The sequence below is a fragment of the Engystomops pustulosus genome, unplaced genomic scaffold, assembly GCF_040894005.1.
Source record: "Engystomops pustulosus unplaced genomic scaffold, aEngPut4.maternal MAT_SCAFFOLD_713, whole genome shotgun sequence".
Taxonomy (NCBI): domain Eukaryota; kingdom Metazoa; phylum Chordata; class Amphibia; order Anura; family Leptodactylidae; genus Engystomops; species Engystomops pustulosus.
In genome coordinates this window covers 1-22,697 of record NW_027285592.1, presented here as the reverse complement: position 1 = coordinate 22,697, position 22,697 = coordinate 1, and the positions used below count along the sequence as shown (strand labels likewise).

The following is a 22,697-nucleotide window of genomic DNA, read 5'->3' as shown; positions in this document are numbered from 1 at the left end:
GAGGGGTGACTGCACCTATAGGGGAGGCAGTACCAGCCTGTGCCTGCAGGTCAGAGGAGGGCGGGTGATGGAGGGTGACTGCACCTATAGGGGAGGCAGTACCAGCCTGTGCCTGCAGGTCAGAGGAGGGCGGGTGATGGAGGGGTGACTGCACCTATAGGGGAGGCAGTACCAGCCTGTGCCTGCAGGTCAGAGGAGGGCGGGTGATGGAGGGGTGACTGCACCTATAGTACCAAGTACCAGCAGCAGTTCAGTGAGTCACCCCTCTGCCCACCCCCAGGAGGGGGGTCACCCCTCTGCCCACCCCCAGGAGGGGGGGTCACCCCTCTGCCTTACATTGCTGATCGCTGCAGTGGTGTTGTTACAGTGTGTCACTTTATCTTCCAGGGTGCGCAGACTTTTCCCGTCTGACCACTTTCTGACTAATCCGGGGTTTGTGCTGAGCCCAGTGATGGCTCCGCGGATGCTGAGCAGCGAGAACTGCAGTGCAAAGGTGTCCATCGAGATCGAGGGCTTCCAGCAGCCGGTGACATTTACCTGCGATGGTGAGTAGTGGAAAATCCAGGCCTGGGGCGGCGTCTCCCCCCGGGACATCCCCCTGATGCGGGGGCGGCGGCGTCTCCCCCCGGGACATCCCCCTGATGCGGGGGCGGCGGCGTCTCCCCCCCCCGGGACATCCCCCTGATGCGGGGGCGGCGGCGTCTCCCCCCCCGGGACATCCCCCTGATGCGGGGGCGGCGTCGTCTCCCCCCGGGACATCCCCCTGATGCGGGGGCGGCGGCGTCTCCCCCCGGGACATCCCCCTGAGGCGGGGGCAGCGGCGTCTCCCCCCGGGACATCCCCCTGATGCGGGGGCGGCGGCGTCTCCCCCCGGGACATCCCCCTGATGCGGGGGCGGCTGCGTCTCCCCCCGGGACATCCCCCTGATGCGGGGGCAGCGGCGTCTCCCCCCGGGACATCCCCCTGATGCGGGGGCGGTGGCGTCTCCCCCCGGGACATCCCCCTGATGCGGGGGCGGCGGCGTCTCCCCCCGGGACATCCCCCTGATGCGGGGGCGGCGGCGTCTCCCCCCGGGACATCCCCCTGAGCCGGGGGCGGCGGCGTCTCCCCCCGGGACATCCCCCTGATGCGGGGGCGGCGGCGTCTCCCCCCGGGACATCCCCCTGATGCGGGGGCGGCGGCGTCTCCCCCCGGGACATCCCCCTGATGCGGGGGCGGCGGCGTCTCCCCCCGGGACATCCCCCTGATGCGGGGGCGGCGGCGTCCCCCCCCCCCCGGGACATCCCCCTGATGCGGGGGCGGCGGCGTCTCCCCCCGGGACATCCCCCTGGGGCGGGGCAGTTCTCCCTGTGACGTGGCGTCTCCTCCTCTTGCAGTGAGCTCTCCGGTGGAGCTGATCATCATGCAGGCGCTGTGCTGGGTCCATGATGACCTGAGCCGGGTGGACATCGAGAGCCACATCCTGAAGGTGTGCGGCCAGGAGGAGGTGCTCCAGAAGTAAGTGCCCCCCTGTCTGTGCTGCTGTATCTCTGTTATGTACAAATGTCCTGGACCTGTGACCCCGGGGCAGGTACTACAGCATAACCTGCAGTATACCGCCCCCTGCTCACATGCTGTATCCCTGTGTATGTAGTAACCGCCTCCCCCTTGCCTCTGGGCACTGACCGCCTCCCCCTTGCCTCTGGGCACTGACCGCCTCCCCCTTGCCTCTGGGCACTGACCGCCTCCCCCTTGCCTCTGGGCACTGACCGCCTCCCCCTTGCCTCTGGGCACTGACCGCCTCCCCCTTGCCTCTGGGCACTGACCGCCTCCCCCTTGCCTCTGGGCACTGACCGCCTCCCCCTTGCCTCTGGGCACTGACCGCCTCCCCCTTGCCTCTGGGCACTGACCGCCTCCCCCTTGCCTCTGGGCACTGACCGCCTCCCCCTTGCCTCTGGGCACTGACCGCCTCCCCCTTGCCTCTGGGCACTGACCGCCTCCCCCTTGCCTCTGGGCACTGACCGCCTCCCCCTTGCCTCTGGGCACTGACCGCCTCCCCCTTGCCTCTGGGCACTGACCGCCTCCCCCTTGCCTCTGGGCACTGACCGCCTCCCCCTTGCCTCTGGGCACTGACCGCCTCCCCCTTGCCTCTGGGCACTGACCGCCTCCCCCTTGCCTCTTTGCAGTAAGCACAGCCTGGGCAGCCATGAGTACATCCAAATGTGCCGGAAGTGGGACGTGGAGATCAGACTGCAGCTGCTGTGTCACCGCACCGTGTGCAGGGCGCTGGCGCGTACCGTGAGTGTCTCCTCCAAGAGGGGGGTACATGGTGTATAGGAGGAGGGGGGGTACATGGTGTATAGGAGGAGGAGGGGGGGTACATGGTGTATAGGAGGAGGAGGGGGGGTACATGGTGTATAGGAGGAGGAGGAGGGGGGTACATGGTGTATAGGAGGAGGGGGGGTACATGGTGTATAGGAGGAGGAGGAGGGGGGTACACGGTGTATAGGAGGAGGAGGAGGGGGGTACATGGTGTATAGGAGGAGGAGGAGGGTACATGGTGTATAGGAGGAGGAGGGTACATGGTGTATAGGAGGAGGGGGGTACACGGTGTATAGGAGGAGGAGGGGGGGTACATGGTGTATAGGAGGAGGAGGGGGGGAACATGGTGTATAGGAGGAGGGGGGGTACATGGTGTATAGGAGGAGGAGGAGGGTACATGGTGTATAGGAGGAGGGGGGTACACGGTGTATAGGAGGAGGAGGGGGGGTACATGGTGTATAGGAGGAGGAGGGGTACATGGTGTATAGGAGGAGGAGGAGGGTACATGGTGTATAGGAGGAGGAGGAGGGTACATGGTGTATAGGAGGAGGAGGGTACATGGTGTATAGGAGGAGGGTACATGGTGTATAGGAGGAGGAGGGTACACGGTGTATAGGAGGAGGGGGGTACACGGTGTATAGGAGGAGGGGGGTACACGGTGTATAGGAGGAGGGGGGTACACGGTGTATAGGAGGAGGGGGGTACACAGTGTATAGGAGGAGGGGGGTACACGGTGTATAGGAGGAGGAGGGGGGTACACGGTGTATAGGAGGAGGAGGGGGGTACACGGTGTATAGGAGGAGGGGGGTACACAGTGTATAGGAGGAGGAGGAGGGTACATGGTGTATAGGAGGAGGGGGGTACATGGTGTATAGGAGGAGGGGGGTACACGGTGTATAGGAGGAGGAGGGTACACGGTGTATAGGAGGAGGGAGGGTACACGGTGTATAGGAGGAGGGGGGGTACACGGTGTATAGGAGGAGGGGGGTACATGGTGTATAGGAGGAGGGGGGTACACGGTGTATAGGAGGAGGGGGGGTACACGGTGTATAGGAGGAGGGGGGGTACACGGTGTATAGGAGGAGGGGGGTACACGGTGTATAGGAGGAGGGGGTACACGGTGTATAGGAGGAGGGGAGTACATGGTGTATAGGAGGAGGGGGGTACACGGTGTATAGGAGGAGGGGGGTACACGGTGTATAGGAGGAGGGGGGTACACGGTGTATAGGAGGAGGGGGGTACACGGTGTATAGGAGGAGGAGGAGGGGGGTACACGGTGTATAGGAGGAGGAGGGGGGTACACGGTGTATAGGAGGAGGGGGGTACATGGTGTATAGGAGGAGGGGGGTACACGGTGTATAGGAGGAGGGGGGTACACGGTGTATAGGAGGAGGGGGGTACACGGTGTATAGGAGGAGGAGGAGGGGGGTACACGGTGTATAGGAGGAGGAGGAGGGGGGTACACGGTGTATAGGAGGAGGGGGGTACACGGTGTATAGGAGGAGGGGGGGTACACGGTGTATAGGAGGAGGGGGGGTACATGGTGTATAGGAGGAGGAGGAGGGGGGTACACGGTGTATAGGAGGAGGAGGAGGGGGGTACACGGTGTATAGGAGGAGGAGGAGGGGGGTACACGGTGTATAGGAGGAGGGGGGGTACACGGTGTATAGGAGGAGGGGGGTACACGGTGTATAGGAGGAGGGGGGTACACGGTGTATAGGAGGAGGGGGGTACACGGTGTATAGGAGGAGGAGGAGGGGGGTACACGGTGTATAGGAGGAGGGGGGTACACGGTGTATAGGAGGAGGGGGGGTACACGGTGTATAGGAGGAGGGGGGGTACATGGTGTATAGGAGGAGGAGGGGGGTACACGGTGTATAGGAGGGGGGGTACACGGTGTATAGGAGGAGGAGGAGGGGGGTACATGGTGTATAGGAGGAGGGGGGTACACGGTGTATAGGAGGAGGGGGGTACACGGTGTATAGGAGGAGGAGGAGGGGGGTACACGGTGTATAGGAGGAGGAGGAGGGGGGTACACGGTGTATAGGAGGAAGGGGGTACACGGTGTATAGGAGGAGGGGGGGTACATGGTGTATAGGAGGAGGAGGAGGGGGGTACATGGTGTATAGGAGGAGGGGGGTACACGGTGTATAGGAGGAGGGGGGTACACGGTGTATAGGAGGAGGAGGGGGGGTACATGGTGTATAGGAGGAGGGGGGTACACGGTGTATAGGAGGAGGGGGGTACACGGTGTATAGGAGGAGGAGGAGGGGGGTACACGGTGTATAGGAGGAGGGGGGTACACGGTGTATAGGAGGAGGGGGGTACACGGTGTATAGGAGGAGGGGGGTACACGGTGTATAGGAGGAGGGGGGTACACGGTGTATAGGAGGAGGGGGGTACACGGTGTATAGGAGGGGGGGTACACGGTGTATAGGAGGAGGGGGGTACACGGTGTATAGGAGGAGGGGGGTACATGGTGTATAGGAGGAGGGGGGGTACATGGTGTATAGGAGGAGGAGGAGGGGGGTACACGGTGTATAGGAGGAGGGGGGGTACACGGTGTATAGGAGGAGGGGGGGTACACGGTGTATAGGAGGAGGGGGGTACACGGTGTATAGGAGGAGGGGGGTACACGGTGTATAGGAGGGGGGGTACACGGTGTATAGGAGGAGGGGGGTACACGGTGTATAGGAGGAGGGGGGTACACGGTGTATAGGAGGAGGGGGGGTACACGGTGTATAGGAGGAGGGGGGTACACGGTGTATAGGAGGAGGGGGGTACACGGTGTATAGGAGGAGGGGGGTACACGGTGTATAGGAGGAGGGGGGTACACGGTGTATAGGAGGAGGGGGGTACACGGTGTATAGGAGGAGGAGGAGGGGGGTACACGGTGTATAGGAGGAAGGGGGTACACGGTGTATAGGAGGAGGGGGGGTACACGGTGTATAGGAGGAGGAGGAGGGGGGTACATGGTGTATAGGAGGAGGGGGGTACACGGTGTATAGGAGGAGGGGGGGTACACGGTGTATAGGAGGAGGAGGGGGGGTACATGGTGTATAGGAGGAGGGGGGTACACGGTGTATAGGAGGAGGGGGGTACACGGTGTATAGGAGGAGGAGGAGGGGGGTACACGGTGTATAGGAGGAGGGGGGTACACGGTGTATAGGAGGAGGGGGGTACACGGTGTATAGGAGGAGGGGGGTACACGGTGTATAGGAGGAGGGGGGTACACGGTGTATAGGAGGAGGGGGGTACACGGTGTATAGGAGGGGGGGTACACGGTGTATAGGAGGAGGGGGGTACACGGTGTATAGGAGGAGGGGGGGTACATGGTGTATAGGAGGAGGGGGGGTACATGGTGTATAGGAGGAGGAGGAGGGGGGTACACGGTGTATAGGAGGAGGGGGGGTACACGGTGTATAGGAGGAGGGGGGGTACACGGTGTATAGGAGGAGGGGGGTACACGGTGTATAGGAGGAGGGGGGTACACGGTGTATAGGAGGGGGGGTACACGGTGTATAGGAGGAGGGGGGTACACGGTGTATAGGAGGAGGGGGGTACACGGTGTATAGGAGGAGGGGGGGTACACGGTGTATAGGAGGAGGGGGGTACACGGTGTATAGGAGGAGGGGGGTACACGGTGTATAGGAGGAGGGGGGTACACGGTGTATAGGAGGAGGGGGGTACACGGTGTATAGGAGGAGGGGGGTACACGGTGTATAGGAGGAGGGGGGTACACGGTGTATAGGAGGAGGGGGGTACACGGTGTATAGGAGGAGGGGGGTACACGGTGTATAGGAGGAGGGGGTACACGGTGTATAGGAGGAGGGGGGGGTACACGGTGTATAGGAGGAGGGGGGGTACACGGTGTATAGGAGGAGGGGGGGTACACGGTGTATAGGAGGAGGGGGGGTACACGGTGTATAGGAGGAGGGGGTACACGGTGTATAGGAGGAGGGGGGTACACGGTATATAGGAGGAGGGGGGTACACGGTATATAGGAGGAGGGGGTACACGGTGTATAGGAGGAGGGGGGTACACGGTGTATAGGAGGAGGGGGGTACACGGTGTATAGGAGGAGGGGGGTACATGGTGTATAGGAGGAGGGGGTACACGGTGTATAGGAGGAGGGGGTACACGGTGTATAGGAGGAGGGGGGTACACGGTGTATAGGAGGAGGGGGGTACATGGTGTATAGGAGGAGGGGGGTACATGGTGTATAGGAGGAGGCGGGGTACACGGTGTATAGGAGGAGGGGGGTACACGGTGTATAGGTGGAGGAGGGTACACGGTGTATAGGAGGAGGGGGGTACACGGTGTATAGGTGGAGGAGGGTACACGGTGTATAGGAGGAGGGGGGTACACGGTATATAGGAGGAGGGGGTACACGGTGTATAGGAGGAGGAGGGTACACGGTGTATAGGAGGAGGGGGGTACACGGTGTATAGGAGGAGGGGGGTACATGGTGTATAGGAGGAGGAGGGGGGGTACACGGTGTATAGGAGGAGGGGGGTACACAGTGTATAGGAGGAGGAGGAGGGTACATGGTGTATAGGAGGAGGGGGGTACATGGTGTATAGGAGGAGGAGGGGGGGTACATGGTGTATAGGAGGAGGGGGGTACACGGTGTATAGGAGGAGGGGGGTACACGGTGTATAGGATGAGCGGGGGGTACACGGTGTATAGGAGGAGGGGGGTACACGGTGTATAGGAGGAGGAGGGGGGTACACGGTGTATAGGAGGAGGAGGGTACACGGTGTATAGGAGGAGGGGGGTACACGGTGTATAGGAGGAGGAGGTGGGTACACGGTGTATAGGAGGAGGTGGGTACACGGTTTATAGGAGGAGGGGGGGTACACGGTGTATAGGAGGAGGAGGGGGGTACACGGTGTATAGGAGGAGGAGGGTACATGGTGTATAGGAGGGGGGGTACACGGTGTATAGGAGGAGGAGGGTACACGGTGTATAGGTGGAGGAGGGTACACGGTGTATAGGAGGAGGAGGGGGGTACACGGTGTATAGGAGGAGGAGGGTACACGGTGTATAGGAGGAGGGGGGTACACGGTGTATAGGAGGAGGGGGGTACACGGTGTATAGGAGGAGGGGGGGTACACGGTGTATAGGAGGAGGGGGGTACACGGTGTATAGGAGGAGGAGGGGGGGTACACGGTGTATAGGAGGAGGAGGGGGGGTACATGGTGTATAGGAGGAGGAGGGGGGGTACACGGTGTATAGGAGGAGGAGGGTACACGGTGTATAGGAGGAGGGGGGTACACGGTGTATAGGAGGAGGGGGGTACACGGTGTATAGGAGGAGGGGGGTACACGGTGTATAGGAGGAGGGGGGTACACGGTGTATAGGAGGGGGGGTACACGGTGTATAGGAGGAGGAGGAGGGGGGTACACGGTGTATAGGAGGAGGGGGGGTACACGGTGTATAGGAGGAGGAGGGTACACGGTGTATAGGTGGAGGAGGGTACACGGTGTATAGGTGGAGGAGGGTACACGGTGTATAGGAGGAGGAGGGGGGTACACGGTGTATAGGAGGAGGAGGGTACACGGTGTATAGGAGGAGGGGGGTACACGGTGTATAGGAGGAGGGGGGGTACACGGTGTATAGGAGGAGGGGGGTACACGGTGTATAGGAGGAGGGGGGTACATGGTGTATAGGAGGAGGAGGGGGGGTACATGGTGTATAGGAGGAGGGGGGTACACGGTTTATAGGAGGAGGGGGGGTACACGGTGTATAGGAGGAGGGGGGTACACGGTGTATAGGAGGAGGAGGGTACACGGTGTATAGGAGGAGGGGGGTACACGGTGTATAGGAGGAGGGGGGTACACGGTGTATAGGAGGAGGGGGGTACACGGTGTATAGGAGGAGGAGGAGGGGGGTACACGGTGTATAGGAGGAGGAGGGGGGGTACACGGTGTATAGGAGGAGGGGGGTACACGGTGTATAGGAGGAGGGGAGTACACGGTGTATAGGAGGAGGGGGGGTACACGGTGTATAGGAGGAGGGGGGGGTACATGGTGTATAGGAGGAGGGGGGGTACACGGTGTATAGGAGGAGGGGAGTACACGGTGTATAGGAGGAGGGGGGTACACGGTGTATAGGAGGAGGGGGGGTACACGGTGTATAGGAGGAGGGGGGGTACACGGTGTATAGGAGGAGGGGGGGTACACGGTGTATAGGAGGAGGGGGGGTACACGGTGTATAGGAGGAGGGGGGTACACGGTGTATAGGAGGAGGGGGGTACACGGTGTATAGGAGGAGGGGGGGTACACGGTGTATAGGAGGAGGGGGGGTACACGGTGTATAGGAGGAGGGGGGTACACGGTGTATAGGAGGAGGGGGGGTACACGGTGTATAGGAGGAGGGGGGGTACACGGTGTATAGGAGGAGGGGGGGTACACGGTGTATAGGAGGAGGGGGGTACACGGTGTATAGGAGGAGGGGGGTACACGGTGTATAGGAGGAGGGGGTACACGGTGTATAGGAGGAGGAGGGTACACGGTGTATAGGAGGAGGGGGGTACACGATGTATAGGAGGAGGGGGTACACGGTGTATAGGAGGAGGAGGGTACACGGTGTATAGGAGGAGGGGGGTACACTGTGTATAGGAGGAGGGGGGTACACTGTGTATAGGAGGAGGGGGGTACACGGTGTATAGGAGGAGGAGGAGGGGGGTACATGGTGTATAGGAGGAGGAGGTGGGGTACATGGTGTATAGGAGGAGGAGGTGGGGTACATGGTGTATAGGAGGAGGAGGTGGGGTACATGGTGTATAGGAGGAGGAGGGGGGGTACATGGTGTATAGGAGGAGGGGGGTACACGGTATATAGGAGGAGGGGGGTACACGGTGTATAGGAGGGGGGGTACATGGTGTATAGGAGGAGGGGGGTACACGGTGTATAGGAGGAGGGGGGTACACGGTGTATAGGAGGAGGTGGGGTACATGGTGTATAGGAGGAGGAGGTGGGGTACATGGTGTATAGGAGGAGGAGGTGGGGTACATGGTGTATAGGAGGAGGAGGTGGGGTACATGGTGTATAGGAGGAGGGGGGTACACGGTATATAGGAGGAGGGGGGTACACGGTGTATAGGAGGGGGGGTACACGGTGTATAGGAGGAGGGGGGTACACGGTGTATAGGAGGAGGGGGGTACACGGTGTATAGGAGGAGGGGGGGTACACGGTGTATAGGAGGAGGGGGGTACACGGTGTATAGGAGGAGGGGGGTACACGGTGTATAGGAGGAGGGGGGTACACGGTGTATAGGAGGAGGGGGAGTACACGGTGTATAGGAGGAGGGGGGTACACGGTGTATAGGAGGAGGGGGGTACACGGTGTATAGGAGGAGGGGGGTACACGGTGTATAGGAGGAGGGGGGTACACGGTGTATAGGAGGAGGGGGGTACACGGTGTATAGGAGGAGGGGGGTACACGGTGTATAGGAGGAGGGGGGTACACGGTGTATAGGAGGAGGGGGGTACACGGTGTATAGGAGGAGGGGGGTACACGGTGTATAGGAGGAGGGGGGTACACGGTGTATAGGAGGAGGGGGGGTACACTGTGTATAGGAGGAGGGGGGTACACGGTGTATAGGAGGAGGGGGGTACACGGTGTATAGGAGGAGGGGGGGTACATGGTGTATAGGAGGAGGAGGAGGGGGGTACATGGTGTATAGGAGGAGGAGGAGGGTACACGGTGTATAGGAGGAGGGGGGTACACGGTGTATAGGAGGAGGGGGGTACACGGTGTATAGGAGGAGGGGGGTACATGGTGTATAGGAGGAGGAGGGGGGTACACGGTGTATAGGAGGAGGGGGGTACACGGTGTATAGGAGGAGGGGGGGTACACGGTGTATAGGAGGGGGGTACACGGTGTATAGGAGGGGGGTACACGGTGTATAGGAGGAGGGGGGTACACGGTGTATAGGAGGAGGGGGGTACACGGTGTATAGGAGGAGGGGGGTACACGGTGTATAGGAGGGGGGGTACACGGTGTATAGGAGGAGGGGGGTACGCGGTGTATAGGAGGAGGAGGGGGGGTACACGGTGTATAGGAGGAGGGGGGTACACGGTGTATAGGAGGAGGGGGGTACACGGTATATAGGAGGAGGGGGGTACACGGTGTATAGGAGGAGGAGGGGGGGTACACGGTGTATAGGAGGAGGGGGGTACACGGTGTATAGGAGGAGGGGGGTACACGGTGTATAGGAGGAGGGGGGTACACGGTGTATAGGAGGAGGGGGGTACACGGTGTATAGGAGGAGGGGGGTACACGGTGTATAGGAGGGGGGTACACGGTGTATAGGAGGAGGAGGGTACACGGTGTATAGGAGGGGGGGTACACGGTGTATAGGAGGAGGGGGGTACACGGTGTATAGGAGGAGGGGGGGTACACGGTGTATAGGAGGAGGGGGGGTACACGGTGTATAGGAGGAGGAGGGGGGTACATGGTGTATAGGAGGAGGAGGGGGGGTACACGGTGTATAGGAGGGGGGGTACACGGTGTATAGGAGGAGGAGGAGGGGGGTACACGGTGTATAGGAGGAGGAGGGTACACGGTGTATAGGAGGAGGAGGGTACACGGTGTATAGGAGGGGGGGTACACGGTGTATAGGAGGAGGAGGGTACACGGTGTATAGGAGGGGGGGTACACGGTGTATAGGAGGGGGGGTACACGGTGTATAGGAGGAGGAGGAGGGTACATGGTGTATAGGAGGAGGAGGGGGGGTACACGGTGTATAGGAGGAGGGGGGTACACGGTGTATAGGAGGAGGGGGGTACACGGTGTATAGGAGGGGGGGTACACGGTGTATAGGAGGAGGGGGGTACACGGTGTATAGGAGGAGGGGGTACACGGTGTATAGGAGGAGGGGGGTACACGGTGTATAGGAGGAGGGGGTACACGGTGTATAGGAGGAGGGGGGTACACGGTGTATAGGAGGAGGAGGAGGGTACATGGTGTATAGGAGGAGGAGGGGGGTACACGGTGTATAGGAGGAGGAGGAGGGTACATGGTGTATAGGAGGAGGGGGGGTACACGGTGTATAGGAGGAGGGGGGTACACGGTGTATAGGAGGAGGGGGGGTACACGGTGTATAGGAGGAGGGGGGGTACACGGTGTATAGGAGGAGGGGGGTACACGGTGTATAGGAGGAGGGGGTACACGGTGTATAGGAGGAGGCGGGGTCACACTCGGGTCATGTATATATGTGCTGTGCTCCTCAGGCTGAAGATGATGAGACGCCCGTGGAGCTGCACAGACACCTGGCCCTGCTGGATCGTCCATTCAAAGAGCCCATAACACGGTAATGTGACCCCCCCCCCACCCCCACCCTCACTTACCTCATGTCACCCCCCCCCCCCCCCACTTACCTCGTGTCACTTACCTTGTGTGTAGTAGAGTCTCGTCTCTGTGTAATATTTGGGGGTCTCTGTGTAATATTTGGGGGTCCCTGTGTAATATTTGGGGATCTCTGTGTAATATTTGGGGGTCTCTGTGTAATATTTGGGGATCTCTGTGTAATATTTGGGGGTCTCTGTGTAATATTTGGGGGTCCCTGTGTAATATTTGGGGATCTCTGTGTAATATTTGGGGGTCTCTGTGTAATATTTGGGGATCTCTGTGTAATATTTGGGGGTCCCTGTGTAATATTTGTGGGGCTCTGTGTAATATTTGGGGGTCCCTGTGTAATATTTGGGGGTCTCTGTGTAATATTTGGGGGTCTCATTTGATTTCACAGACAAAACATTGAAGAATTACTTGACGCCTTCTATGAGCAAGTCAGCACCTGCCTAAAGAATGAGGTGAGAAGAGGAGTGACCCCCCCAGGCATTGTGCCGGTCCTCTGGGTAACTCCCCGGCGCACCTGTACTCTGGGGGACTCCCCGGGCTGCGGCGCACCTGTCCTCTGGGGGACTCCCCGGGCTGCGGCGCACCTGTCCTCTGGGGGACTCCCCGGGCTGCGGCGCACCTGTCCTCTGGGGGACTCCCGGGGCTGCGGCGCACCTGTACTCTGGGGGACTCCCGGGGCTGCTGTGCACCTGTACTCTGGGGGACTCCCGGGCTGCTGTGCACCTGTACTCTGGGGGACTCCCGGGCTGCTGTGCACCTGTACTCTGGGGGACTCCCGGGCTGCTGTGCACCTGTACTCTGGGGGACTCCCCGGGCTGCGGCGCACCTGTACTCTGGGGGACTCCCCGGGCTGCGGCGCACCTGTACTCTGGGGGACTCCCCGGGCTGCGGCGCACCTGTACTCTGGGGGACTCCCCGGGCTGCGGCGCACCTGTCCTCTGGGGGACTCCCCGGGCTGCGGCGCACCTGTCCTCTGGGGGACTCCCCGGGCTGCGGCGCACCTGTACTCTGGGGGACTCCCGGGCTGCTGTGCACCTGTACTCTGGGGGACTCCCGGGCTGCTGTGCACCTGTCCTCTGGGGGACTCCCCGGGCTGCTGTGCACCTGTACTCTGGGGGACTCCCGGGCTGCTGTGCACCTGTACTCTGGGGGACTCCCCGGGCTGCGGCGCACCTGTCCTCTGGGGGACTCCCCGTGCTGCGGCGCACCTGTCCTCTGGGGGACTCCCCGGTCTGCGGCGCACCTGTACTCTGGGGGACTCCCCGGGCTGCGGCGCACCTGTCCTCTGGGGGACTCCCGGGCTGCTGTGCACCTGTCCTCTGGGGGACTCCCCGGGCTGCGGCGCACCTGTACTCTGGGGGACTCCCCGGGCTGCGGCGCACCTGTACTCTGGGGGACTCCCGGGCTGCTGTGCACCTGTACTCTGGGGGACTCCCCGGGCTGCGGCGCACCTGTACTCTGGGGGACTCCCCGGGCTGCGGCGCACCTGTACTCTGGGGGACTCCCCGGGCTGCGGCGCACCTGTACTCTGGGGGACTCCCCGGGCTGCGGCGCACCTGTCCTCTGGGGGACTCCCCGGGCTGCGGCGCACCTGTACTCTGGGGGACTCCCCGGGCTGCGGCGCACCTGTCCTCTGGGGGACTCCCCGGGCTGCGGCGCACCTGTCCTCTGGGGGACTCCCCGGGCTGCGGCGCACCTGTACTCTGGGGGACTCCCCGGGCTGCGGCGCACCTGTACTCTGGGGGACTCCCCGGGCTGCGGCGCACCTGTACTCTGGGGGACTCCCCGGGCTGCGGCGCACCTGTACTCTGGGGGACTCCCCGGGCTGCGGCGCACCTGTACTCTGGGGGACTCCCCGGGCTGCGGCGCACCTGTACTCTGGGGGACTCCCCGGGCTGCGGCGCACCTGTCCTCTGGGGGACTCCACGGGCTGCGGCGCACCTGTCCTCTGGGGGACTCCACGGGCTGCGGCGCACCTGTACTCTGGGGGACTCCACGGGCTGCGGCGCACCTGTACTCTGGGGGACTCCCCGGGCTGCGGCGCACCTGTACTCTGGGGGACTCCCCGGGCTGCGGCGCACCTGTACTCTGGGGGACTTCCTGGGCTGCGGCGCACCTGTACTCTGGGGGACTCCCCGGGCTGCGGCGCACCTGTACTCTGGGGGACTCCCCGGGCTGCGGCGCACCTGTACTCTGGGGGACTCCCCGGGCTGCGGCGCACCTGTACTCTGGGGGACTTCCCGGGCTGCGGCGCACCTGTACTCTGGGGGACTCCCCGGGTTGCGGCGCACCTGTACTCTGGGGGACACCCCGGGTTGCGGCTCCTCCCTCCTCTGGGTGACTCCCCGGGCTGCGGTGCTATTACCTGTAAATGTCTCTCCCTTGTCGTTGGCAGAGTAACCCTTACAGAACTGCTGATCAGGTCATTAAAGTGGTGCGCAGCATCTGCCGGACAGCGGACAGTGTGGAGATCCCGGACATCACGGAAAGTGTGAAGAAGCTGCGCAGAGCTGTGAACCTGCCACGCAGCCGCAGCGTGGAGGTGAGGGGTGCTGCTGCTCAGCGCTGACTCTGCGCTGGTGATGGGGGCGCTCTCTGACCCCGTGCTCTGTTGTTAGCCGCTCTCTGACCCCGTGCTCTGTTGTTAGCCGCTCGCTGACCCCGTGCTCTGTTGTTAGCCGCTCGCTGACCCCGTGCTCTGTTGTTAGCCGCTCGCTGACCCCGTGCTCTGTTGTTAGCCGCTCGCTGACCCCGTGCTCTGTTGTTAGCCGCTCGCTGACCCCGTGCTCTGTTGTTAGCCGCTCGCTGACCCCGTGCTCTGTTGTTAGCCGCTCGCTGACCCCGTGCTCTGTTGTTAGCCGCTCGCTGACCCCGTGCTCTGTTGTTAGCCGCTCGCTGACCCCGTGCTCTGTTGTTAGCCGCTCGCTGACCCCGTGCTCTGTTGTTAGCCGCTCGCTGACCCCGTGCTCTGTTGTTAGCCGCTCGCTGACCCCGTGCTCTGTTGTTAGCCGCTCGCTGACCCCGTGCTCTGTTGTTAGCCGCTCGCTGACCCCGTGCTCTGTTGTTAGCCGCTCGCTGACCCCGTGCTCTGTTGTTAGCCGCTCGCTGACCCCGTGCTCTGTTGTTAGCCGCTCGCTGACCCCGTGCTCTGTTGTTAGCCGCTCGCTGACCCCGTGCTCTGTTGTTAGCCGCTCGCTGACCCCGTGCTCTGTTGTTAGCCGCTCGCTGACCCCGTGCTCTGTTGTTAGCCGCTCGCTGACCCCGTGCTCTGTTGTTAGCCGCTCGCTGACCCCGTGCTCTGTTGTTAGCCGCTCGCTGACCCCGTGCTCTGTTGTTAGCCGCTCGCTGACCCCGTGCTCTGTTGTTAGCCGCTCGCTGACCCCGTGCTCTGTTGTTAGCCGCTCGCTGACCCCGTGCTCTGTTGTTAGCCGCTCGCTGACCCCGTGCTCTGTTGTTAGCCGCTCGCTGACCCCGTGCTCTGTTGTTAGCCGCTCGCTGACCCCGTGCTCTGTTGTTAGCCGCTCGCTGACCCCGTGCTCTGTTGTTAGCCGCTCGCTGACCCCGTGCTCTGTTGTTAGCCGCTCGCTGACCCCGTGCTCTGTTGTTAGCCGCTCGCTGACCCCGTGCTCTGTTGTTAGCCGCTCGCTGACCCCGTGCTCTGTTGTTAGCCGCTCGCTGACCCCGTGCTCTGTTGTTAGCCGCTCGCTGACCCCGTGCTCTGTTGTTAGCCGCTCGCTGACCCCGTGCTCTGTTGTTAGCCGCTCGCTGACCCCGTGCTCTGTTGTTAGCCGCTCGCTGACCCCGTGCTCTGTTGTTAGCCGCTCGCTGACCCCGTGCTCTGTTGTTAGCCGCTCGCTGACCCCGTGCTCTGTTGTTAGCCGCTCGCTGACCCCGTGCTCTGTTGTTAGCCGCTCGCTGACCCCGTGCTCTGTTGTTAGCCGCTCGCTGACCCCGTGCTCTGTTGTTAGCCGCTCGCTGACCCCGTGCTCTGTTGTTAGCCGCTCGCTGACCCCGTGCTCTGTTGTTAGCCGCTCGCTGACCCCGTGCTCTGTTGTTAGCCGCTCGCTGACCCCGTGCTCTGTTGTTAGCCGCTCGCTGACCCCGTGCTCTGTTGTTAGCCGCTCGCTGACCCCGTGCTCTGTTGTTAGCCGCTCGCTGACCCCGTGCTCTGTTGTTAGCCGCTCGCTGACCCCGTGCTCTGTTGTTAGCCGCTCGCTGACCCCGTGCTCTGTTGTTAGCCGCTCGCTGACCCCGTGCTCTGTTGTTAGCCGCTCGCTGACCCCGTGCTCTGTTGTTAGCCGCTCGCTGACCCCGTGCTCTGTTGTTAGCCGCTCGCTGACCCCGTGCTCTGTTGTTAGCCGCTCGCTGACCCCGTGCTCTGTTGTTAGCCGCTCGCTGACCCCGTGCTCTGTTGTTAGCCGCTCGCTGACCCCGTGCTCTGTTGTTAGCCGCTCGCTGACCCCGTGCTCTGTTGTTAGCCGCTCGCTGACCCCGTGCTCTGTTGTTAGCCGCTCGCTGACCCCGTGCTCTGTTGTTAGCCGCTCGCTGACCCCGTGCTCTGTTGTTAGCCGCTCGCTGACCCCGTGCTCTGTTGTTAGCCGCTCGCTGACCCCGTGCTCTGTTGTTAGCCGCTCGCTGACCCCGTGCTCTGTTGTTAGCCGCTCGCTGACCCCGTGCTCTGTTGTTAGCCGCTCGCTGACCCCGTGCTCTGTTGTTAGCCGCTCGCTGACCCCGTGCTCTGTTGTTAGCCGCTCGCTGACCCCGTGCTCTGTTGTTAGCCGCTCGCTGACCCCGTGCTCTGTTGTTAGCCGCTCGCTGACCCCGTGCTCTGTTGTTAGCCGCTCGCTGACCCCGTGCTCTGTTGTTAGCCGCTCGCTGACCCCGTGCTCTGTTGTTAGCCGCTCGCTGACCCCGTGCTCTGTTGTTAGCCGCTCGCTGACCCCGTGCTCTGTTGGTTAGCCGCTCGCTGACCCTGTGCTCTGTTCTTAGGGTCCCTCCAGTCCTCCAGCAGGACATCAGCCGCTGCCTCCAGATGGTGAGTATCGGTCCTACTGATCTGGGACACTATAGGAGAATGTATGACACCTAGTGATGTACTTGTAGGGTCTCCAGGACAGGACAGCCCCCTGCAGGAGAGTCTGAGTCAGCTCACCACTGCTGTACACAAGCTGCTGCAGCTGCATCTCACCTCCTGCATCCCCGCAGCGGACCCCAGCAGACCCCTGAAAGAAGCCCGCAGCGCTGCAGACCATCTCCACTTCACCATATTCGCAGTCCATGGCGTCCCCACAGGATGGGTCTCCAGGTGAGGCGATGTCTGCCCCTCCAGAGCCGGCTGGAGGACCCTCGCTGGGAGCGGGCTGGGGGTGTGTCTGGAGGACCCTTGCTGGGAGCGGGCTGGGGGTGTGTCTGGAGGACCCTTGCTGGGAGCTGGCTGGGGGTGTGTCTGGAGGACCCTCGCTGGGAGCGGGCTGGGGGTGTGTCTGGAGGACCCTTGCTGGGAGCGGGCTGGGGGTGTGTCTGGAGGACCCTTGCTGGGAGCGGGCTGGGGGTGTGTCTGGAGGACCCTCGCTGGGAGCGGGCTGGGGGTGTGTCTGGAGGACCCTCGCTGGGAGCGGGCTGGGGGTGTGTCTGGAGGACCCTCGCTGGGAGCGGGCTGGGGGTGTGTCTGGAGGACCCTTGCTGGGAGCGGGCTGGGGGTGTGTCTGGAGGACCCTCGCTGGGAGCGGGCTGGGGGTGTGTCTGGAGGACCCTCGCTGGGGGTGTGTCTGGGGGACCCTCGCTGGGAGCGGGCTGTATGCTGTGTGTGATATTGCCCCTCCTTGCTCAGAGCCCCTCCTGTGACCCCCCGTGACCCCTCTTCCCTTGTATTTCAGCTTTGAGAAGTATTACATGGTCTCTTCCTTGTTGTATAATGGGAGAGATTTATTCACACCCGTCCAGTCCAAGAAAGTGGGAACCTACAAGAGCTTCTTCTACCTGGTGAAATGGGACGAACTGTAAGTAGTGTAATAATAGGGTGCAGGGGGGTTATACAGGGTGTGCGGGGGGGGGGGAGGGTTATACAGGGTGCAGGGGGGGGGGAGGGTTATACAGGGTGCAGGGGGGGGGGAGGGTTATACAGGGTGCAGGGGGGGGGGGAGGGTTATACAGGGTGCAGGGGGGGGGGGAGGGTTATACAGGGTGCAGGGGGGGGGAGGGTTATACAGGGTGCAGGGGGGGGGGAGGGTTATACAGGGTGCAGGGGGGGGGGGAGGGTTATACAGGGTGCAGGGGGGGGGGGAGGGTTATACAGGGTGGGAGGTTATACAGGGTGCAGGGGGGGGGGAGGGTTATACAGGGTGCAGGGGGGGGAGGGTTATACAGGGTGCAGGGGGGGGGGGAGGGTTATACAGGGTGCAGGGGGGGGGGGGAGGGTTATACAGGGTGCAGGGGGGGGGGGAGGGTTATACAGGGTGCAGGGGGGGGGAGGGTTATACAGGGTGCAGGGGGGGGGGGAGGGTTATACAGGGTGCAGGGGGGGGGGAGGGTTATACAGGGTGCAGGGGGGGGGAGGGTTATACAGGGTGCAGGGGGGGGGGAGGGTTATACAGGGTGCAGGGGGGGGGGAGGGTTATACAGGGTGCAGGGGGGGGGGGAGGGTTATACAGGGTGCAGGGGGGGGGGGGAGGGTTATACAGGGTGCAGGGGGGGGGAGGGTTATACAGGGTGCAGGGGGGGTGCACATAGGGCGGGTCTGGGGATATCCTGCGTGACCCTTCTGTACCTTTGTCCCTGTAGGATTATTTTCCCCATAGCGATGGCGCAGCTCCCCCTGGAGACCGTCCTGCAGCTGCGCTTGTACGGGATATTGAATCCTAATAGCGGGGGATCCCCAGACTCCAACAAGCAGAGGAAGGGACCCGAGATGCTGGGGCAGGCCTCTGTCCCCCTTTTTAACTTCAAAAGGTGATTGTCCCCTCTGTAAGATCACATTCTGGAGGATCCTCCTGTGCCTGAGCCCCTGTGTGCCTGAGCCCCTGTGTGCCTGATCCTCTCCTGTGCCTGATCCTCTCCTGTGCCTGATCCTCTCCTGTGCCTGATCCTCTCCTGTGCCCGCCCGAGCCCTCCTGTGCCGCCCGAGCCCTCCTGAGCCCTCCGAACCCTCTGCAGCAGCATGGAGAGGAGTCCATGTCCATGGAGGCTGCTGTGGTTGTTTTTTTATATGGTCAGATATGTGCATAGGGTACAGTTTGCTAATGTTAAAAGGCTGAAGGACCTGTGATGATGTCACCCTGGTCACATGACATTGATACACGCCCCTCGACGCGTTCTATAGATCCCTAGATACCAGGCAACTTTATAACTCTGACTTTATGGGGATGTGAGGGAAACTATTTTTAGCTAAAATAAAGGGGGTCAGAAAGTTACTAGGGATCTACAGGAACCTGTCACGTGCTGTGTATGTGAGAAGTGTGCTGACAGGTTCCCTTTAAGTGTTTTTATGGGAAAGTGAGATTTTATTTGTTTTCTTACGGTATATAACCTTGCACTTGCCCCAGTGTTTGCTCTGAATGCTGCCAATACCCTCCTGTACACCACAGCTGTATATAGTAATGTATTGTAGCGCTGACACATCCCGGATCGGGTCCCCCAGTATGTGGCACGGGGGTCTGATCCTTAGGGGGAAGACCCTTGCATGACGCTCGCTTGGAGCCGGCTGTGATATACAGCTGACAGACGCTGATAGAACATCCTGGCCCGGGAAGTATCTTCCTACAAGGATGGACGGTCACCTCCCGGGGCGCGTAGTGAGGCGCAGAGCTTTAAGGGTCTCCTGTCCCTGGGGCCGGACCCCTCTCTCTGGTGATGGTGAAATTACCGGAAAGTAATTACCAGTTTTATGGGGATGTGATGGAAAGGAGGTCTAGGGCTCCACGGGGACCCGGCACCAGCTCTATATGTGCTGACAGGTTCCTTTTATGGGACCAGGCACTAAAACTGTGTGGATCAAAGCATAAGGGACACAAACCTGGTGGGGTGGGGGTGACGTCTCCCTGTGTGCTCTGTGCCACGCTCACATTATTCTCTCCTCCAGGACCCTGACCAGTGGATCCCGGCTGCTGACCCTGTGGACCTCCTTCTTCTCTACCACCACGGCAGGTGCCAGCCTGGGCCGGAGAACCCCTCAGATGCAGAAGCTGGTGCTGCAGGTACGCTCTAGCCCCTCATACCACACATGGAGCCTGCAAGGGGTTAAAGACACAAACATAGACCCCCACTGTCAGGTGATGTCCATACATTGTGCAGGTAAGTGCTTCCCAGATGTCTCCTCAGTCTGCAAGCTCCCAAACCCCTCCCCGGGCTGTATAGGATACCCCTCTGTGGACCCCCGGTCTGGGTGAGGTTACAGGAGGAGGCGGGGCCTATGGTCATGTCCAGGCTACTTGTATGCTACACACGGGGAGCGACGATTTAATGCATCGCTGCAAAAAAATAATCCTCTGCTTCCCCTTTAAGGTGGACTTCCCCTCGTCTGCCTTTGATATTGTGTACAAAGCTCCAGAGGCCACAGGGAACATCACCCCACTGAGTATGGAAACCCTGGACAAGGAGGCCAGGACCCGACTGCTGTCCCTCATCACCAGGCACTCGCCATCCGGGTAGGTGGAGTGCGGGGAGCGCCCCGGGATATGCACACAACATACAGCAGACATAACTTACCCGACCTCCAGCCTCACCCCTGTGTGGTGTCATGTGTACAGGTGACCTATAACCCCCTGTGTGGTGTCATGTGTACAGGTGACCTATAACCCCCTGTGTGGTGTCATGTATACAGGTGACCTATAACCCCCTGTGTGGTGTCATGTGTACAGGTGACCTATAACCCCCTGTGTAGTGTCATGTGCACAGGTGACCTATAACCCCCTGTGTGGTGTCATGTGTACAGGTGACCTATAACCCCCTGTGTGGTGTCATGTGTACAGGTGACCTATAACCCCCTGTGTGGTGTCATGTGTACAGGTGACCTATAACCCCCTGTGTAGTGTCATGTGCACAGGTGACCTATAACCCCCTGTGTGGTGTCATGTGTACAGGTAACCTATAACCCCCTGTGTGGTGTCATGTGTACAGGTGACCTATAACCCCCTGTGTGGTGTCATGTGTACAGGTGACCTATAACCCCCTGTGTGGTGTCATGTGTACAGGTGACCTATAACCCCCTGTGTGGTGTCATGTGTACAGGTGACCTATAACCCCCTGTGTGGTGTCATGTGTACAGGTGACCTATAACCCCCTGTGTAGTGTCATGTGCACAGGTGACCTATAACCCCCTGTGTGGTGTCATGTGCACAGGTGACCTATAACCCCCTGTGTGGTGTCATGTGCACAGGTGACCTATAACCCCCTGTGTGGTGTCATGTGCACAGGTGACCTATAACCCCCTGTGTGGTGTCATGTGCACAGGTGACCTATAATCCCCTGTGTGGTGTCTTGTGTACAGGTGACCTATAACCCCCTGTGTGGTGTCATGTATACAGGTGACCTATAACCCCCTGTGTGGTGTCATGTGTACAGGTGACCTATAACCCCCTGTGTGGTGTCATGTGTACAGGTGACCTATAACCCCCTGTGTGGTGTCATGTATACAGGTGACCTATAACCCCCTGTGTGGTGTCATGTGTACAGGTGACCTATAACCCCCTGTGTGGTGTCATGTGTACAGGTGACCTATAACCCCCTGTGTGGTGTCATGTGTACAGGTGACCTATAACCCCCTGTGTGGTGTCATGTGTACAGGTGACCTATGACCTTCTGTGTCCTCAGGATTAGTAAGGAAGATAAAGCCTTTGTGTGGGAGAAGCGTCACTACTGCCACAGCCACAAGAACTGCCTCCCCACCATCCTGTCCTGTGCCCCCAAGTGGGAGGTGGCCTATCTAGGAGACATCTACGCCCTGATCCGCTCATGGCCGCCCCTCACCCCGGTGTGTGCACTGGAACTGCTGAACTCCAGGTGAGTGATAGACAGGGGGCGGGGCTGTGACTACCTCTCACACAGGCTCTACAAGCAGGGGGCGGGGCATCACACAGGCTCTACAGGCAGGGGGCGGGGCATCACACAGGCACTACATGCAGGGGGCGGGGCATCACACAGGCTCTACAAGCAGGGGGCGGGGCATCACACAGGCTCTACAAGCAGGGGGCGGGGCATCACACAGGCTCTACAGGCAGGGGGCGGGGCATCACACAGGCTCTACAGGCAGGGGGCGGGGCATCACACAGGCTCTACAAGCAGGGGGCGGGGCATCACACAGGCTCTACAGGCAGGGGGCGGGGCATCACACAGGCTCTACAGGCAGGGGGCGGGGCATCACACAGGCTCTACAGGCAGGGGGCGGGGCATCACACAGGATATACAGGCAGGGGGCGGGGCATCACACAGGCTCTACAGGCAGGGGGCGGGGCATCACACAGGCTCTACAGGCAGGGGGCGGGGCATCACACAGGCTCTACAGGCAGGGGGCGGGGCATCACACAGGATATACAGGCAGGGGGCGGGGCATCACACGGCTCTACAGGCAGGGGGCAATGATGTGTATTGTTGGGTTCCCCAGGTTTGCGGATCAGGTTGTCCGTGCGGCGGCAGTGGATTGGATCCAGGACGGGATGAGTGACGATGAGCTGGTGGATCTCCTCCCGCAGTTTGTGCAGGTCTCCTCCGCTGTCTCTGTGTGTGTGTGTGATGCTGGAGGTGTGCGGTCTCCTCCGCTGTCTCTGTGTGTGTGTGTGATGCTGGGGGTGTGTGGTCTCCTCCGCTGTCTCTGTGTGTGTGTGTGATGCTGGAGGTGTGCGGTCTCCTCCGCTGTCTCTGTGTGTGTGTGTGATGCTGGAGGTGTGCGGTCTCCTCCGCTGTCTCTGTGTGTGTGTGATGCTGGAGGTGTGCGGTCTCCTCCGCTGTCTCTGTGTGTGTGTGTGATGCTGGAGGTGTGCGGTCTCCTCCGCTGTCTCTGTGTGTGTGTGTGATGCTGGAGGTGTGCGGTCTCCTCCG

The 22,697-nt window shown here is 61.2% G+C and overlaps 1 protein-coding gene across 1 annotated transcript in view; it reads left to right on the top strand.

Moving 5' to 3' along the window:
- LOC140112355 (phosphatidylinositol 4-phosphate 3-kinase C2 domain-containing subunit alpha-like) overlaps window positions 1-22,378 on the top strand; it is a gene marked incomplete at its 3' end in the record, with an annotated part of 37,151 nt that extends 14,773 nt beyond the window's left edge. The window contains exons 5-18 of the mRNA XM_072132462.1: window positions 388-545; window positions 1,377-1,497; window positions 2,166-2,277; window positions 11,540-11,619; window positions 12,055-12,118; window positions 14,062-14,208; window positions 16,656-16,701; window positions 16,770-16,971; window positions 17,543-17,665; window positions 18,447-18,614; window positions 19,744-19,858; window positions 20,166-20,308; window positions 21,474-21,662; window positions 22,264-22,378. Of these exons, the coding sequence (XP_071988563.1) occupies window positions 388-545; window positions 1,377-1,497; window positions 2,166-2,277; window positions 11,540-11,619; window positions 12,055-12,118; window positions 14,062-14,208; window positions 16,656-16,701; window positions 16,770-16,971; window positions 17,543-17,665; window positions 18,447-18,614; window positions 19,744-19,858; window positions 20,166-20,308; window positions 21,474-21,662; window positions 22,264-22,378 (1,783 nt within the window). The remainder of the gene's footprint in view (window positions 1-387; window positions 546-1,376; window positions 1,498-2,165; window positions 2,278-11,539; window positions 11,620-12,054; window positions 12,119-14,061; window positions 14,209-16,655; window positions 16,702-16,769; window positions 16,972-17,542; window positions 17,666-18,446; window positions 18,615-19,743; window positions 19,859-20,165; window positions 20,309-21,473; window positions 21,663-22,263) is intronic.
- Between the last annotated feature and the right edge of the window lie 319 nt (window positions 22,379-22,697).